The sequence below is a fragment of the Hyperolius riggenbachi genome, chromosome 5, assembly GCF_040937935.1.
Source record: "Hyperolius riggenbachi isolate aHypRig1 chromosome 5, aHypRig1.pri, whole genome shotgun sequence".
NCBI lineage: Eukaryota > Metazoa > Chordata > Amphibia > Anura > Hyperoliidae > Hyperolius > Hyperolius riggenbachi.
In genome coordinates, this window is record NC_090650.1 from 246,801,805 (window position 1) to 246,819,979 (window position 18,175).

The 18,175-nt window shown below is 42.6% G+C and overlaps 1 protein-coding gene across 1 annotated transcript in view; it reads right to left on the bottom strand.

Moving 5' to 3' along the window:
- DROSHA (drosha ribonuclease III) overlaps nt 1–18,175 on the bottom strand; it is a 417,719-nt gene that overhangs the window by 149,275 nt on the left and 250,269 nt on the right. The window contains exon 21 of the mRNA XM_068236738.1: nt 3,279–3,378. Coding sequence (XP_068092839.1) covers nt 3,279–3,378 — 100 coding nt within the window. The remainder of the gene's footprint in view (nt 1–3,278; nt 3,379–18,175) is intronic.

Below are 18,175 nucleotides of genomic sequence, written 5' to 3' on the forward strand. Positions count from 1 at the left end.
TGTCTAATGCATATGTGTAGATGCTTTTTGTTTTCTATGTACAGTTCACAACATCAAATACTATGTCATTAGTCTGTCACTAGATAAGCATTTTTAATAATTTAACAACCTACAAACACGACAAATGTTTCTCTAAAGACTTTCAATCATCCAGGTCATGGTGACATAACGTGGTGTGTGTGTTTTCTAAAAACTAGCCTCTCAATACATGGCATGCATAGCCCGGGAAAGGGAGCACGGTTTCTAAAGCATTTATGCACAATTATGGACAAATGTAATAAATATATATGCCTCTAGGGGTTATTGAGGCGATGTGATTCACAACAGTGGGTACTTTACAACTGTAGTCATTAACCCATTAGCAACTTCAATAGCGTTATATTGTTTATGATAAGTGCTCTGCTTCTGACTTCAGTCGGCAGCACATGCAAGCCTCTAAATAAGCTGGCTGCTAAAGGGTTAAAAAAGGGGTACAACTGTATAATATTGTTGAGAAACACTGTTCTAAAAGATGTCATTCATCCAGAGCAATTTCATTAGTCAGTGAAGGGAGTTATCAGGGCACTTCTCAAGTACTTGCTTCAGCTGAAAAAGGAATAAGCCACGGACTGAGCTTTTTGCTGCATCTATCCCAGGGAAGCTACATCAGGCTTTGAAGAACTCCCAGATATACAAAAGGAATGGGTCCTACCTACTCAGGCCTATTATCTGTAGTATACAGTCAGGGACACTTCTTTCTAAATCTCTGGCTGCCCTCCCATTACTATGAATTGATAACACAGTACATTGCTGTGGATTATTTTTAGAGACAGAGAAGACTTAAGTGTTTTATAGTGCTACATCCCTATTCATATATATAGCTAACTGCAGAGGCAGCGGAATCTGTACAGAATTCTCATAAATTCAGAACTTGAGAAACTGAACCAAACTTATTCTAGATTGATTATATTACTTATTGGATAACTTCTACAGATAGAAGCATGGCCACAGAGTAGGTGGAGAGGAGAGGACTGAATACATTTGTAGGAACAACGTATACCGGTATTTGGGTGAAGAACGTGTCAAAGCCAAAACATGAAATACATCCCTTTTTTCCTAAACACAAATTAAAAAGATAGCTTCACATGGGAAGAAACGCAAAGCAACAAACTGGTCAATGGGGGAATGACGGCCGCATTCCCTATAGGATATGAGTGGTTCTTTGCTACAGCAACGCACTCACTGTGTGTAAATCAAGCACACCAATATCTGGAGCGGTGGCTTGTCCGCTTGCCCGTCAATGGTACGGTTCTTGCTGGCCTATTGTTTCATAGCGCAAGAGGGTGAATATGCATCTGCATATGATTCTCAGGCACTACTTTTGCATTACATGGGCACATTTTATGTACAATCATGGCTGCATATGGTCAGAGAGACCTTTTAGTAAGGCATTTACCTGTAAAGATAACAGTGTGAGATTATAGATTGTTGTAGTAGATTTTTATCTTTGCTGCAAGTTTGTTCATACTAATGAGTGTGCTGCTCTAACGGCCATGAGCGCTCTCTGATCAGCATTGTATTTAAATTGCGTTGCATTTCAGTGTATTATCTGCTTGTCTGCTTTTATCTGATGAATGGGACCATTTGTGGCCTCAAAAAAATTGTCAATTGTAGACACATGCATTAATACTTTGGCTTCAAGGGCCTGTTTCCACTAGAAGCATTGCAATGCGGAAACCACTCCGCATCACAAGGGAACTGCAACCAATTCACGTCAATGGAGTTGTTTCCATTGACGCAAATTTACCTACGCGATCCGGCGCGATGCGGCACGGGGGAAATGATGGATAGCATGCTGCAGTTTTCCGCAGCACGCATCCGATCCCAATAGCCGCCGCCAGGAAGCTGCATGATGCCGCATCCAGCTGTCCGGAAGACAACCGGAAGTACCTGCAGAGGGATGCGAGACGATGTGGTGATAACCTCGCATCCTATTCGCCAGTGGAAATGGGCCCTAAAAAGAATGGTATGCTAACCAACTCTGGACTTTGCATATACCCACAAGTACATCAGATGCCGAGACTGACTGCCTCATCTGCAAGCCCCTTCCTTACCCTATCAATACATAAGCCCCCCCCCCCCCCCCCCCCAAAAAAAATGGAGGAAAAATGTCTGTGCCCCTTATGCAGCGAATACTGTGTACAGAGGGCAGTGGGCCAGACCCTCCTCTGTCCTTCGGAGTACGAGTGCCACATGCTGCCAGTCACGGAGGAGAGGCTCTAGGGATGATGAAGACAGGACACAGACAGGAAGGATCATGCTTGCCACTAGTACTCTGCAGAGGCCCCGGGGGAGCACTATTAGCTTGAGAGGGAGGCAACTTGGAGGAGGTGTGGTAGACCTGGTGTGGGCCCTACTGTGGTGCTCCAGAATATGCACCTGGTTCAGAAGATTTTTTTTCTGGTTTTCCTCCTGTAAACGTAGCTTTGTCATATTGTATTCTGTATGTAACCTATTTATGTATCTGTGGTTCCCACCATTGTTTGCTTTATACTCTGCGCAGAACCACAGAAGATGTGGGCACTAACTAAATAAAACAATATTAATTATGATAAAAATAACCTTAGCCACAACCTGTATTTTAGTTGTGGATAGGAGATTTTAGGTTATTTGAGAAGTTGTTTACTGCAGTTACCGTTCCCTGTCAGAAGGAGTTCTCCTAGATTTCTGTCTAGATGCCACCAATCTGTCATCAGCAATGAAATCCTAATAGGATTTCTAAAATTTCAAAACGCCATTTAAATTGAATAATACGTGTTTTGGCTGGAATTGCACTGTCACCTTTTCCAGTGAGCCCCCGTTATGCTCACTGTACCACAAGACGGGTTAAAAGATACAATTTAGCAATTTTAGCTGTTAAAAGATTTAATGAAGGTCTTCACTTTTACCACAAGAAGTCTGAAGACTAATTTAAATAATTAAGATCTGGAGCCCTCACTTTACAATCCCTATGCTCCATTATCCCAGCAGAGAGCACCTTTATTGCAAAAGCAGTGAAATGTAGATGAATCTACTTTGAAAAAGCATCTGCGGATATTAAATATCGTGGATGGGAAATGCAGCCTATTATGCAGTAAATAAAGCTGAACGACACAAAAAAGTAGCCATTGTCACCGTGGAGATTTAATAATAGTGCAGGGAAAGGCAGAAGGGAAAGTATCAAGAAGACTGCTAGAGAAAAAGCTAAAAGAAAATATTAGTGGGGGAGGGGAGACAATAATATGAGAGGGTTTTATTACCTCAGCCAGCATGGCAAGGTGCTGATTTTGAACAATAGCTGTCCGATATGTGGCCAAGCCCCCCTCTTCTAGATTGGGAAACAGGAAATAGAGGTGAACACTGTAATAAAAAACAAGCACAGAAAATCACAACTCAAAATAAGGAAAATCAATTGCTCATAATGATCAACCAGCATTGCTTACGGTCAGAATTAGCATTCATTGTGTTGTAAAATATACATGAATTACGGCAGGACATTACATGTTATTAATCCATCATTTCTATGGCATTACACAGATTGGAGCCAGGCTGTCAGGAGGGAAAATGCAGATCAATACATTACATCTAAAGCAGAATTCTGAGTGGTGTCAAAAGCTTTACTAGATTTTCTCTAGCACATGTTCCGTAACCTGCAGACTAGGCGGTTTCTCCTTTCAGTATTTTGAAATAAAGTATGATCGAAATATCTTAGGAGCCACAGCAGGAAATTCAGCGAACACCAGCAATGCACTACGGAAAGCAGTTCTTTTCAAAACATAAAAGAACAGCAGAATCCCACAACTGAATATTTATATTTAGCATTACATGTACTAGAATGCCAGAAAACTGAAAACCGCAAAAATAAGAGTAAAGCTGGCCATACACTGGTTAATGCGGCCCAACATATAGATGCCTCTCTGATCATTATGTGATCTATCTATCCGATCGAACCCCTCCACACACTACACACAGATGTTCAAAATATTTCAGCATGAAATCTATTGAAAATCTGTGCACACTGCCTGCTGAGTCCCTTGGTCTCCCAAGACCCGAACACCCCTCCCCGAGCCATGCACAGTGGTCAGCTCTTACATGTCTGCCTTACGTCTTCCTTCCACCGCCTGGCACTTGCTCCTATCTCTTCTCCACCAGGGGCCTGTGTCACATAATAAGCAACAGATGTCAAACATTACAGGCACCATTGCACATACCTTACGTGACCACTAGAGGCCTCTACCATTTAGGATGCAACACAGGCGACTGGGAGAGAAGAGACAGTAAGCAGAGTCTGGCAGTGAGTAGAAGACACGTAATTGGCAGGTGAGTGTAAGGACCGCTGCTGCTGCAGCCGACATGAAATCAAGCGCTGCTAGTGATGCACTCCAGACCCACTGCCAATCCAGAAAAATCTTCCATATGGTGTGATCAACTGAAACAATCAATTTTACCTGAAAATCGATCAGAATTCATTTGCTGCATCGATCTCTAGCAGATTTGATCAAACTGGATGGCGATCTATGCAAAAAAATTGACTAGTGTATGGCCAGCCTGATGGCTGTGAGTCATTTAAGATCATCTTAGGTAAGCAAAGACAAACCTCAACATGACCTGATGTCAGCTTTCACAGCAGATTAACTGTACTTTGGGATCTTGTCATTTGTGAACGGATGAAAATACCTGTGCACAAAAGCAAATATGATAATCGTATGGGTAAAAAAAAAGTAGGAAAACACTTTTTATTGAATGTTATGTCAGGGCTTAAATACACTTAAAATGTCTCTCCTTGGTGTTGAGAGAATATCACGTACACACACAGAGATAGATAGGGGATCTCCTCTAGCAACCCGAGTGACTAAACTTTACCAACCCATGTACACACTTAATGTGTCGCTCTTCATCTTGATCCTTTGGCCGACACAGTGGTGTCAGAGGATTGTACAGGCACCCTATGGCTACAGCCAAGGGAAAGTGTGTTTCTATGAATAAGGGAGGAGAGACAACAGCACAGCAGATGATAGCGCGGCATCCAGCAGGCGGGGGACAATGGACACATGTGTCAACATCATTACTGATCTGGCATGCCACATCTTTATGCGGCATTGCATACATATGCTAGGTTATTGGCCAAGATGGTCCTGAGCAGCTCCCTTGGCCAAGTTTCATCTGGTGTGTGCAGGCTGCCATCAGAACTTTTTGGGCCCCATACTGGGCAAAGCTACTGGGCCCCCTCATTCCCTTCTGCCCCATACTGGGCAAACCTACTGGGCTCCCCCACTCCCCTCTTCCCCACATGGCAAATCACAATCTTTAAAGGCCTGAACAAACTAATGTCTGTGTGACCACTTTTCATATGCTCCCATGGCTGGGGTGTTCTGCATACGCTCAGTTTGTTAAGCTATGGGAGCATGATGGAAGAGCCACACGGCCCGGAACAATACAAACACTGTGGACTACAGGGGGCTGGAAAGAGCCCCAGGTAAGTAAAAATCATTTTTCCCATTTGTTGTAGGTTTACTTTAATCACTAACTGATTAAGGTAACTTCTGGATGTGTGGCACTGTTTATTGGGCCCCAGATTCACTAGGGCCCCATACAGCAGTCCCCCCTGTGATGCCCTGAATGGCAGCCCTGGGTGTGTGTGTATGTAGTTTTACCCTGAGGACTGGTGTGGTTTTCTAAAACCAAGTGAAGAATATGATGCGTCTGATTTATACTTATTTTTGTAGAGTTGCTATGTGCCTGAAGTCACATTTATATATTTGTGTATGTTTCTGGAACGGAGTGTGATAATGTCATTACAGCACTCCTCTCCCCAAACCTTTTGGAAAGTCATTCACTACATCATCAGCTCACTTTACATCATCTTTGAGGCTCTGAAGTTTTTTTTAGCTTTTGTCCCTAAAGATCACAAAGCATCTGCAAATTGCAGAGTTCCACTTTAAAGAGAGAGTTCATTTTGTCCATTTGCACTTCAAATACTCAGTCAAAAATAGTATATTTCTCTGAATCTTTCCAGGCATTTGAAGTGAAAATACATCCCTGTGATGAACAGGGTCCTATATGAGTGATTTGTGAAACCTGAAAAGAATCTCTTGGAATTAATAAGCATCCCACACCATGCAGGCAACTGTTCTCCTACTTATCAAACCCTTGACCTCCTGGTTTCCTCCTCTTTCCTTTAGAAATCAGCCCAATTGTTCTACAGAACTGGTCTAGTTCCTAGTTTAAAACAAAGCAAAATAAAATGCCTTGGTACTGCCAAAGAGAAGTAACTCAGAATGGACACAGGCGTATGCTTTGACATAAGTACAACGGCTTTGAGAGAATTTAGAATCTTTGCTCGGTCTGCCTTCATGGGATTTTTTTTTAAGAATATGACATGTTGCACAGATTCTTCTATCACAAAGAAATAGAGGGCCAAATGATAATCCAAAATCCCTGAAGAGAGGAATGAAGTATTTTACACTCTTACAGTTCACGTAGAGAGGGCTTGGAGAATGATGGTGGTTTTGTGCCATTTGTTTGAGTTATTAGGCAGGGCCAGTCAAGGAACAAAAGGCGCCTGAGAATATGGCAGCAAAATGTGCAGTCTCTAGTGTCTGTCCACTTCGCCTTTCTTTTAGAAAGATATTCCTCTGCTCGCCGTGGAGCACATTATTTGTATTTTGCAGGCATCAAGAGAGTCTACCTGTCATCTGCATGCATTAATTAAAAAATAAATGTGGAAATTAATGAGCAATGCATAAATTAATAAATTAAAAATGATACATTTTCATCAGTGGCTACACAATCAATGAAATGCTAATTCCATCCAGGATGAAACTGCTTAATGTACTGTTGCACAGAAAGCACGCAGTGTGTAAGCTGGATTCCAAGAATCTAGGATATTCAGCTCACTTAAAAAGTTCAACCAGCTTCTAACTCACAGCTTAATTTCAAAATCCCAAAGGATCTCCCAAATGTGCTGTGCAAAAATAAGCAACTAAGTTTCCTTAGATAAAATGGCACTTGGATTCACTACTCCGTCTTTCCAAACCTACCTTTTGGTAACTTATACCATGCCTCAGCATAATAAAATAATTAGTGAAGGTTGCAATGGTCTAGTATGCTGGTAATAAGCCCCATGTGTCAGCCAGGTGCTAGAAGTCTCCAGCATACATGGTTAAAGAGTAATTCCACAACTGTTTTGCAATTCAGAACCTCTCCTCTTCGATGCGTAAAGCTACAAACTCACCGCAGTGATGTAGGAAGATGGATCCACAACGTCCCTCCACGACGAGTGCTCCCCGATCCATCTATTGGCCATTACAAGAGGGCACAAACGAGACTTCTAGCGATTGCAGTACTATTCTGCTCAAGTCATGGCTATCTTAAAGAAGCAATCTGCTGTGACGGTCGTTAGCGGCGTACATTGCTAAACATCCTTAGCGTGATTGAGCGCCACTACCCCATTGCAAGACCGCAGAAACGATCGCTCATTGCTCCAAAAAAAAAAATCAGATTTTTCTGATATTCCTTTGGTCTACGTATATATATATATATATATATATATATATAGGCAGCCTCTGGGATGCTGGACTTGAATGGCGTCACTCACTTGTGCAGTAAATGTCTTGGACCGGCCAGTGATGCCAGTAAGGTAGCAAAGTTATGGCTGATGTGCAGGTGACGGCTGCTTAATCGTCACTGCACCTGTTCCAGTCCGGAACCTGCGTCCGTGGGAGTGACTTCCTGACGAAGTGGGGATATGCCCTAAACGGGTTGCAAATAAATTCTAATCTTATTCTTATACTTGCACTTTCTGCCATCATTATACTATGGCCTTATTCACCTTGCTACCAAGCTGTGGATGCAGAGCCAGTGATCGAGCATGTGCCTCTGTGACACTTGCAACACCTGCTACCACCACTGGCCAAGTTCAATCCATTGCGTGTATGTAGCTTAAAGGTGGCCACACACCATATAATTGTACAATTGTTAATATTTATTTCCATTTCGAGAATTGCAATTGACTTTTTCAGATAGATTATAACTTCTGATACATCTTACCAATGTATTTGATTTTCTCCAATAATGAAAAAGATGATTGAAAACTCCCCAAAAAAGTGTGTGGCTCTATAAATCACAAAATTGACAATCTATCCTTCACCATTCAAAAATGGATCAGAACTCTCCCCAACTGCCGATCAACTGATATCCATAAAAATAATAAAAAAACGAAACAAAAACAAAAAAACAGGAAATTCAATCACACTTCTGGCTGAAAAAAATGTTAAACTTTTGATTTTTCTGTTCTACTGTAAATCTCATGTTTGCAAATTCACCTATTCTTTACATACAGTATATACGTGACTATAAGTCTAGAAATTTAGGTCTGACTCACTAAATAAAAGTATCAGGGTCGACTTGTACTTGTGTGAGACATAAATTTCAGACTCATAGCCAAGGGGGTTGTGGGTGTACCTCTCAATCTTTGCAGAGCGGCCAGCATGCTTTATAACCCCTCTCCCACTGCCACCTTTGGCTTGGAAAAGCACTACTTTGTATATTGAATGCAGTCATTATTAAATTCCAGCTTAAGAGGCTCAAATATTAGAAAACGCTTATACACAAGGTAGACTTATATTTGAGGCTATACGGGTACATAAAAAAAAAATCATGGTACAATTTTATATATTAACGCATTTCAAAAAGTATTCATTGCATTATTAAGGCAAATGGATATAAAAACACTGCATATTTTCTATAAAAGAGATTGACTACCTACCTACAAAATGTTAGTGAAACATGATATTCAAAGCTAGATAAGGTTTGTGATTTAGCAATGGCATACAGCTTTGAGAACACATTTCGGGGAGAGGGAAAAAAGCAAATACCAGAATAAAAAGTAAAGCCAAAGTGAAGCAGATTTAATTTCCACATCGCTTATTCTGATCTGAACAAATGGACTTGAAATGATGAAAGAAAACCTTGTTAAAACATTGAAATAGAAAGTAATGTATTTATTTTTTACAAGTTTTATGAATGTTTCAAGAGGTAATTGCTGAGTCTTCAGGCAAGATGAATTAAACCTTAACCAGCCCATGCTGAACACAAGGCTTTTCTATGTTCTAATCCCCTCCGATGTGTATTCCCATAAAACTAATCTCACTTGTAAACAAGCTTTTCACTTCAGGTTAGGAAATACAAGATCAGAGATAAATCACAGCAAGGAGAAGTGACAAACATTTTGAAATAATCGCCCTTCTTCCTGCAAATTGGACTCAAGCTCTGGAAGCTGCCTATCTGTTCCAGGCAAGCTGATCCCTTCAAGAGGGAGGAGAGCAGAGAAAAAAATAAAATAAAAAGGCATTTGACACGACAGTCACGCTGGATTTCATTCTGTAATCTTACATTTTGAGCCCATCAGCACTGTAAAAGACTTCAAAGGAAGCCACATATCTGAAGAGGGATGTTACAGGCTACGAGCACAAAAACACGGTCTGTGTTTATCAAAAGGAAAGATGACAGTTTAACACTGCACTGGCAGAGTACACTGACAGTATTAAATACAAATACATCCTTATGCTAAAATAAGAAGCAAAGCAATGTCCAATTTGACTTATTTTATAAAACAAGGGGTGCACCATGGGAATCTGAAAGCACAATGTGCATGGATGCAAGTGGCTTGACCATACAACCAGGGGTGTAACAACTATTCATGCACAAGGAAAACATTGATCAAGGTTCCCACTGTATGTTCAACTGTTCTAGTTCAGTCATATAGCTCCACCAGTGACTAGTATATTCACTCCAGTATTGCATAATATATTATACAAATTGTAACATTATTATACTTTCCTACCCCCACCCCCCAGTGTTGACATTTTTCCTTACATTGCCATCTCTCCCCCCTACCCCTACATAAGTCATACTCTCCCAATGCTGCCATTCCCCTTCACCCTATGCAGGGTGCCCATGGAAGCACTGACACAGAGTTTATATTTCCATCTCACAGTATGCAATGATCCTGTTCTCATACCAATACAGACTTAGGGCTCAAACCCACTAGCAGCCTTTTCTAAGCAGAAGCGATTGGAAAAAGGTCTTGCTAATGCAATGCTATGGGGGATTTTTATAAACTCACATCCCTCAAGTGGGATCACACCTATAGAATTACATTAGCAAGAGCTTTTCAAATCACAAAGCACTCAGAAAAGAGATCCTAGTGGGTTCCAGGCCTTATCCTGATGTCAGTCCAGCAGTGATGTAATGTCATTCAAGTGTTAAGACTGGTACAAGGTTGTAAAGATCCAAATAGAAGGGAAGAGAGAGACAGATGGGAGAAAAGGATTGCTGCACACCATAAGCAGTAAATATGGAATTGATACTAGTGCTTCCCTAAGCACTTTGCATGGTGGCTACCAGGGACGTATTGGAAGGAGAACCCCTTTGGGCCCCAAGCAGCTGCAGGGCCTGTTACCCCGCTACTTACCCCATTGCATGCATCCCATAGTCCCAAAGAATACCATGTTTAACATTGTTACACAACGAGAAGGGTTGTTAGGATGCCAGAAGACATGGGTTCATATGTGCACCACATACCTTAAAAATATATGACACAAGTGGACAAGCTGTAGCTAATGTTTTACTGTGCCACAAAATAGTTTTTTTTTTCACACTGTATCGAAACCTGCAGCATTGATCCTATTACTGTACATGCCTAACTTCTGATTTCCACTGCCGTAGCACATAACGCACGCCTACAAACATTCTTACAGACAGCAAATGCTTTGCCTTTCATCATTATCTACATGTTGGGTTTTCATGCAACGTACAGACTCCGCCAGAAAGAGCCATTACTGTACTCACAGACTATGCCTCAAATAACATAGGACAATCAATCAAGAATGCGCCTCAAGCCACAGATCGTCACAATGAAAATACATAGTACAGTAACTTACTAAGCAAGCATGGTTTGGTGGCCTGATGAGCTTTGGCAATTGTGATACTTTGGGTTAGTACACTGATGTAAATGTAATTTCTAGGTGGTATACACTTGTATCCTGCCCAATCCCCGATGTGCACAGGTGAGCAGATTCTCATGGCTTTCACATGAGTGGCACAGTTTTTAATAACTTCACAATCAGAATATTCATACATCACTGCCTTCTGTGGCGAATGTAAATTAGGCCCTTTTGTCATTCAAATAAGCCTACCCCCCTCCCCGGAAGCAGGGCATATAAGGCAAACCATCTATTAAGATAAAAGGGATTCACCCACTCAATAGAGGCTCAGATATGGGTGAATACCTGTTCAATGGTACGCATCAATAGGATTTATACCGAGTGTGCTTAATTTAGTTATCTGTTAATTCTAGACAGACCACTTCTCTGTCACACTTATGTCAATTGTTTTGCGTACTGGCGTTTTAACATGAAATGTTAATCAAAAAGTGCAAATGCATTCCACTTATCTTTTTATACTGTTAAAAAAGCAATGAAAATGTTTGAAACGTTCTATCCAACAGTAAAACCTTAATCCAAATATAAAGATACAAAACAGGAATATATCTTACTAAAAATGAGGCATACTTGAAATATTACAAAAAAACAAAACTAAACTCTATTTTGGTACCCCCCACTTACAACCCTCTGCTGGGAGTGGTCCGTGCGGGTGCTGGGAGAGGTCAGTGCGGGTGCTGGGGGACAGAGAGACACTAAGATTTAGTCCAAAGGGTAGTGGGTGAGGGGGGTGCTCCCTGCGAGTGGTGATCAGGGCTTCTTTCCATGGCCGTTGGGGATCTTTATTGAAAATTAAAAAAGGGGTGCCTAGCCTCATGCCCTCCTCCATCTCATTCATACTTACTAAGGACGGCACACAGGAATTGGACACCCGAGAGCCGAAGCACTACTTCTCTTCTTGAGGTCAGGCTGGGTGGGCGGGGCACCATCAGGTCAGTCACGTCCTCTTTCATCCTCAGCAGCACCAGGGCTCTTCCACCCTCAGCATGCTGCCTGCAGCTCCTTCTCCCAGGGCAGCCTGGCAGTGTCTGTGTGTGCACCACACACTGCATGCAGGACGGGACATTTGGGTGGGACCCACCGGGGGAAACCCCACCCTCCTGGTACCCCAGTCCGACCCTGATCATGGCTGTTAGGTCACGTATACCAAAGAAACTAATTGGTGTAGCATAATGGAATCAATCTACAAAATGTGCAAATGGGCATCCACTGTGATCATTCACTAAATGACATGCTGTTGTAAATCTGGCATAGAGCAATTCTAATATCAAAGATAAAATATAAAATCAGATGCTGATCTATAAAAGACTAAAAAAACATAATTGCCTGCAGTTTTAATTAAACCAGTGCAGCACTGCCTTCTGGGTACCCATACGTATTGTCCAAGGATTTTGCTGAGGTGTACTTGGAATGGTACAGCTACGTTGTAACGAACGGTGGAGCACAGAGAGGATCTGATTACCGGTGATCTGCAGTATCACTGGGAATACAGATGTATACCAGATTATAAGTGATCTGCAGTATCACCGATAATCCAATATACCAGCTAACCTGTGTACTAGAGTAGATTGTAGTGATTGGTGTAACAGTAACACTAAGAGGACTGAGCCTCAGTGCAGTGGGGAGTACTGCACGGCTTCCTTCCGAAGACCTGAACTCTACAAGGCGGGAGGAGTCAGGCTGTGAGTAGGAAGGTAAGTCTGAGAGTGACACTCAGCAGAAAGTGTCACTAACAGGACGGGGAACCGCCTCCAATAGTGAGGTTGGTTCTCGAGGTAAGACAAGCCAGATCGTAACACACGGACAGATAAAGTACAAATTCAGAAGGCAGAGGCGGAGTCTAGGTACAGGCAGAGTTCGGCAACAGGGTATCAGAAATATCGAGGTACAAGATCAAGAGGCAGAAGCAGAGTCTAAGGACGAGCCGGGGTTCGGCAACAGAGTATCAGAATGGCAAGGTACAAGATATAAATACAAGAGGATGGTCAGGCAGGCAGAAGGTCATAACAGATAATCACAATCAAACTAGTACTTTAAGCTATCAACAGAATCTAGCTAAGTGTAGGATTACAGCTCCAGCTGGTCCCGGCACACTTAAGGATCTGACTACAGGTCTGAGTGCTCCCACGTATGTGTTCGCAACGCCAGACAAATAGCAAGTGAACAGCCAGCAGTATATATACACAAGGACCTCTCCAGGACCTCCCTAATTGCTGGACCAATGAGAGTAGTGGAAAATGTCAGCTGACCCGCCTGGTCAGCTGACTCCCTTCTGGCTGTTATTTAAGCTCTGCCTCTGTGCGCGTGCACGTGTCACTCTGAATCTAGGTGAACTATCAGTCCCAGCCACACCAGTACTGTTTTGCAATGTATCCAGTGAACCGAGTGCGGGAGCCGCCTCCAATGCGGCTTCCGCCGTTCCCAATGCGGATTCCGCCGTTCCCAATGCGGATTCCGCTGCTCTGCCTATGCGGCGTTTTTTCCGCGTTGTGACGCCATGCTGGACGCGGAAACAGCCGCCTCACCTTGAGAGGCAGCGGCTTTTCCGCGTTTCATCACATACGTCTTCCAAGTGTCCTCTTTTGCCACTTGCTGTAGCCAATGCCTTATATACTCAAAATAAATATTTTCAAAAGCATTTGCTGCTGTATGCAATGAAATGGACTTAAAGAAAAAAATATTTCCCAAGTTTTTGTTTCCTTCTGAAATAACTTGCCCTGCTTGAATTCTTCATTGTGAAACACTCTGTTGGTTTCTTATTATAAAGAAATATAGGCATTACAGATATTTTTTTCTCTCCCACAGGTTGCTGGTGCAGGTCTTTAGAAATGTTTCATAAATCAGCTGTAAAAGTGCACTTTAGAAATTTCTGCAGTATTTGTTTCTTGGTTGTATGTCAGAAGCAAGCAAAAAAAAAAAAAAAAAAAGCAAAAAACTATAGTATATGCTGCCATATTTCTTTGTGCAAATTCCAAGGTTAGACTGTCTGTGATGCCAAGAGAAACGATTAAATGTATCTTAAATTCTGCAAGGGTACAAAAAAACTGCAGGTGCTGGAGATATCAGCAAATACATTTATTGTATTGTCCTTACAATGCAAGTGAAGGACATTGTGAAATTGCATCTGCAAGAATGAGTGCCACGTATGCATGTGACTGGTACCTAGAATAATCCCAACAGCTGCTACCTGGAGAACAAAGATGATACACTGGGCTTTGGGCTAATACAGAGCAGAAAAATCTCTGACATGATAATGATGAAATACAAATGCATTTCCACAACTGCCAAGGCCTGGTAGAGCTACGTTCACTTTGTGTGACTGCTCCCCAGACAGCATTAGTAGGCAGCTAACTGCATCAGGACTGGTGCTGTATAATTTCTCAAACATATCAGCTCTTTTGATGATCTCGTTTGATGATAGAGTTCTAAAACAGACACCACAGAAAAGAAACACAGTAAGCAAAGAACACAAGATTCAGCTCAATCTATTATAGGGAGAGGAAACAAGAAATGTACCATTTCTAGTTAAAGAGAACCTGAACTGAGTAAAATTATTTAAAATAAACACATGATGTAGCTGCAAATGAATTGTACATACTTACCTTGCCGTCAGTTCCTCTCAGAAGCTCACCATTTTCTTCTTACAGTGATCCCTACCAGTTCTGACAAGATTTTGTCAGAATTTAAATATACCAGGTGCTCTCAGTTACATATTGGCTGCTGTCAGTTACAACTGCATGTGAAAGGTAATGTCCATGTTTCCCTATGGCTCAAGTGGGCGATATAACAGTTTAACAATGTGCTGGCCAGAAAGCTGTTATGGGGTAATGGCCATTTTCAAAATGGAGGACAGATAAATGCATTGATTACAGTGGACAAATGGGATGCAGGAGAGGAGAAAGATTGATGAGCAGACTACATTTATTTATTTGTTTATTTATGGGAGGTAAGTATGACCTGTGTATGTTTATTTTTACTTTTTATTTTCAGTTCAGGTTCTCTTTAAAGTGGCTATCTTGCTCCCCCTCCTCCCCCCCCCCCAAAAGAAAAGCACACGTAAAGTAAACCATATGTAAATTAATATTTCAATGGGAATATGGGGAATTAATTGCGTGAAAGGTTTAGAGAAATGTCATTTATTTTAACTGGTTCGGGACTACGTGTAATTAAAACTATGCTGGCACTTAGGGCTCGTTTCCACTATCGCGAATCTGCATGCGTCCAACGCATGCAGATTCGCACATGTAATGCAAGTGGATGGGCCTGTTTCCACTGTAGCGTTGTTGAGGTGCGTTTTTTTCAGCGGTAAAAAAACGCACAAAAGAGCCAACGAATTCGCCTGCGAGTGGAATGCATGCGAATCGCCGCTAATGTATTTAATAGGAAATTCGCATGCGGCTATGGTATGCGAATTTTCATGCGAATTCGCATGCGAATTCGCATATGTACCAATGTAATTCAAACAGGCAGTGACATGGTTAATTTCGCATATACCCTCACCTATGCGAATTCGCATGCGAATTCGCGGCAAAAAACGCGCAAAAATTCGCATCCGCATGCTAATTCATGGAATTTCAACAGCGGTGGAATCCAGGCGATTCTGCACCGCAATAGTGGAAACGAGCCCTTATGGCTGCTTGAGCCTGTTATAGCACCGCCCGATCCCGAACACAGGAAGCAATAGCGAGTCCCCACCGGCTCAGAACTCAGCTGCCTAAAGACAGCAGAGCTCCTTAGCTCAGTCAGGAGCTGTTTCCATTGGCTACTGACCTCCTGAGCACTGTGAGCCAATCAGGCTATGCACACATCATAAATCAGGTGCACGAGTGCCATCAGTTGGTTCACACTACACGGAGGTTGTGTGCTACGTATTTCTGATGGCATTACGCGATGTGCAGTCTGTTTGTTTTGTAGGTAGGCCAAACCCAGATTGAAGAGTGAGAGCGCGATGGACTGTTTTTAGTTTGTTGAAATATCTGGATGGGACTTACCATAGCGAACTCACAGAATTTTATGGGGAGAGAAGTGTTAAGAGTTGTGTATTTCGAGGTGGCGCAGCCTATTATGTTTTATTAAGTGTATGTACACATTATAAATCGCCAGCGCTATTTCAAGCGCTCAGCAATTAATAGCAATTTTTTAAATCACCTTTCCCTACACTTTCTAAGCGCTTTTGCAGAGCAATTTTGTTTCACTTCCTGACCTCAGTCAGGAAGTGAACTTTTTCACCCGGAAATTAATAAATACAATGTATTTATTCATAGAAGCGGTCGGGAAATCGCTATACTAATCGCTTTTTCAAACGCTTTGTGATTTCCCTATACCTTCCATTATAGCCAAATCTCCCCAAAAATTGTACAGGCAGCGCTTTTGTAAGCGGATCGCAATCAAACTGCTTAAATGTGAACACTCTCATAGGGAATCATTGCACAAGCATTTTTAGGGCGATTTCTGAAATCGCCAGTGCTTAAAAAAACCCTGCAAACGCTCATCGTGTGAACAAGCCCTCATAGTGATAGGGAAGTGAAAGAAAAAGCCTCTGGTCCTTAAAGGGATCAGAGCCCTCCATCTACAATCAGTTAAAGCGGGGGTCCCCAACCACCGGTCCGTTGACAGTTTCCAGCTGGGCCGCGGCGGGTCTGTCATCTCCCCCCTCCCCCCCGCGGCCACCGCTCCTGTTACCTTATGAGCGGCGGCCGCTTCCGGATTTCCCCCCCCCCCAGGCGCCGCTCTCCTTCATCCAGCATCTCCGATACCATCAGCAAAGACGCACTGCTGTAGGAGGGAAGGAGGCGGGGAAGCGGTTTCCATGGTAGCGGCGATGCATATACTGCACTATAGTAGCCATGCTGGGCACTATACTAGCCATACTGGGGCACTATACTAGCCATACTGGGGCACTATACTACCCATACTGGGGCACTATACTAGCCATACTGGGGCACTATACTACCCATGCTGGGGCACTATACTAGCCATGCTGGGGCACTATACTAGCCATGCTGGGGCACTATACTAGCCATGCTGGGCACCATACTAGCCATGCTGGGGCACTATACTAGCCATACTGGGGCACTATACTAGCCATGCTGGGGCACTATACTAGCCATGCTGGGGCACTATACTAGCCATGCTGGGCACTATACTAGCCATACTGGGGCACTATACTAGCCATACTGGGGCACTATACTAGCCATGCTGGGGCACTATACTAGCCATGCTGGGGCACTATACTAGTCATGCTGGGGCACTATACTAGCCATGCTGGGCACTATACTAGCCATGCTGGGCACTATACTAGCCATGCTGGGCACTATACTAGCCATACTGGGCACTATACTAGCCATGCTGGGCACTATACTAGCTATGCTGGGGCACTACCTACCCATACTGGACAATATATTAGCTATACTGGGGCACTATACCAGACATACTGGGGCACTATACTAGCCATACTTGGGCCACTAAACTCCCTATACTGGGGCAACTATGCTAGCTATGCCGTCGCACCCTAGCCCCCCCCCCCCCCCCCCGTAACCCGCTGCGCACGACACTGTCCACAAGGTCGCGCACGCAATTGCCCCCCACCCCTCCCCCCGGAGAAAAATTTGGTCAGAAAGTGGTCCCTGGGCCGGAAAAGGTTGGGGACCCCTGAGTTAAAGTGTACCAGTAATAACATGTAGCACAATTAGACGTATGTGTATGTGTAGTACCTATCCTACACAGAAGTTGCATGTGGTCCTTTTTTTATTTTACTGTAAGGGTTGAAATTTCAGGGTTATAAATGACAGTTTCTGAGCAGTAAGAAATATTGTTTGCTGATGACTAATTAGAAAAACATGAATTCATGTATTGCCAAGTTAAACTCTATTCATTACAGGTGGCAGATTTAAAGTTCAATAAGTCATTTTTTTTTTATTTAATGGCGAGTTCAAAAACATTAAAGCAAAGGCAGTTATGCACAAGAGATACCGGTAATCAAATAAAAAAATATTGTTAAACTAAAGTAAGAGTATGGTTTTATGTAGGATTATATTTGCAGATACAATTATTTACCTTATACATTTATTTTAAGTTTAGGCACAACAGTAAAATGTAACAACCCCAATTACCTTGTGCCTCAAAGGATGCTATACCTTGGTTTAGTAGCACAT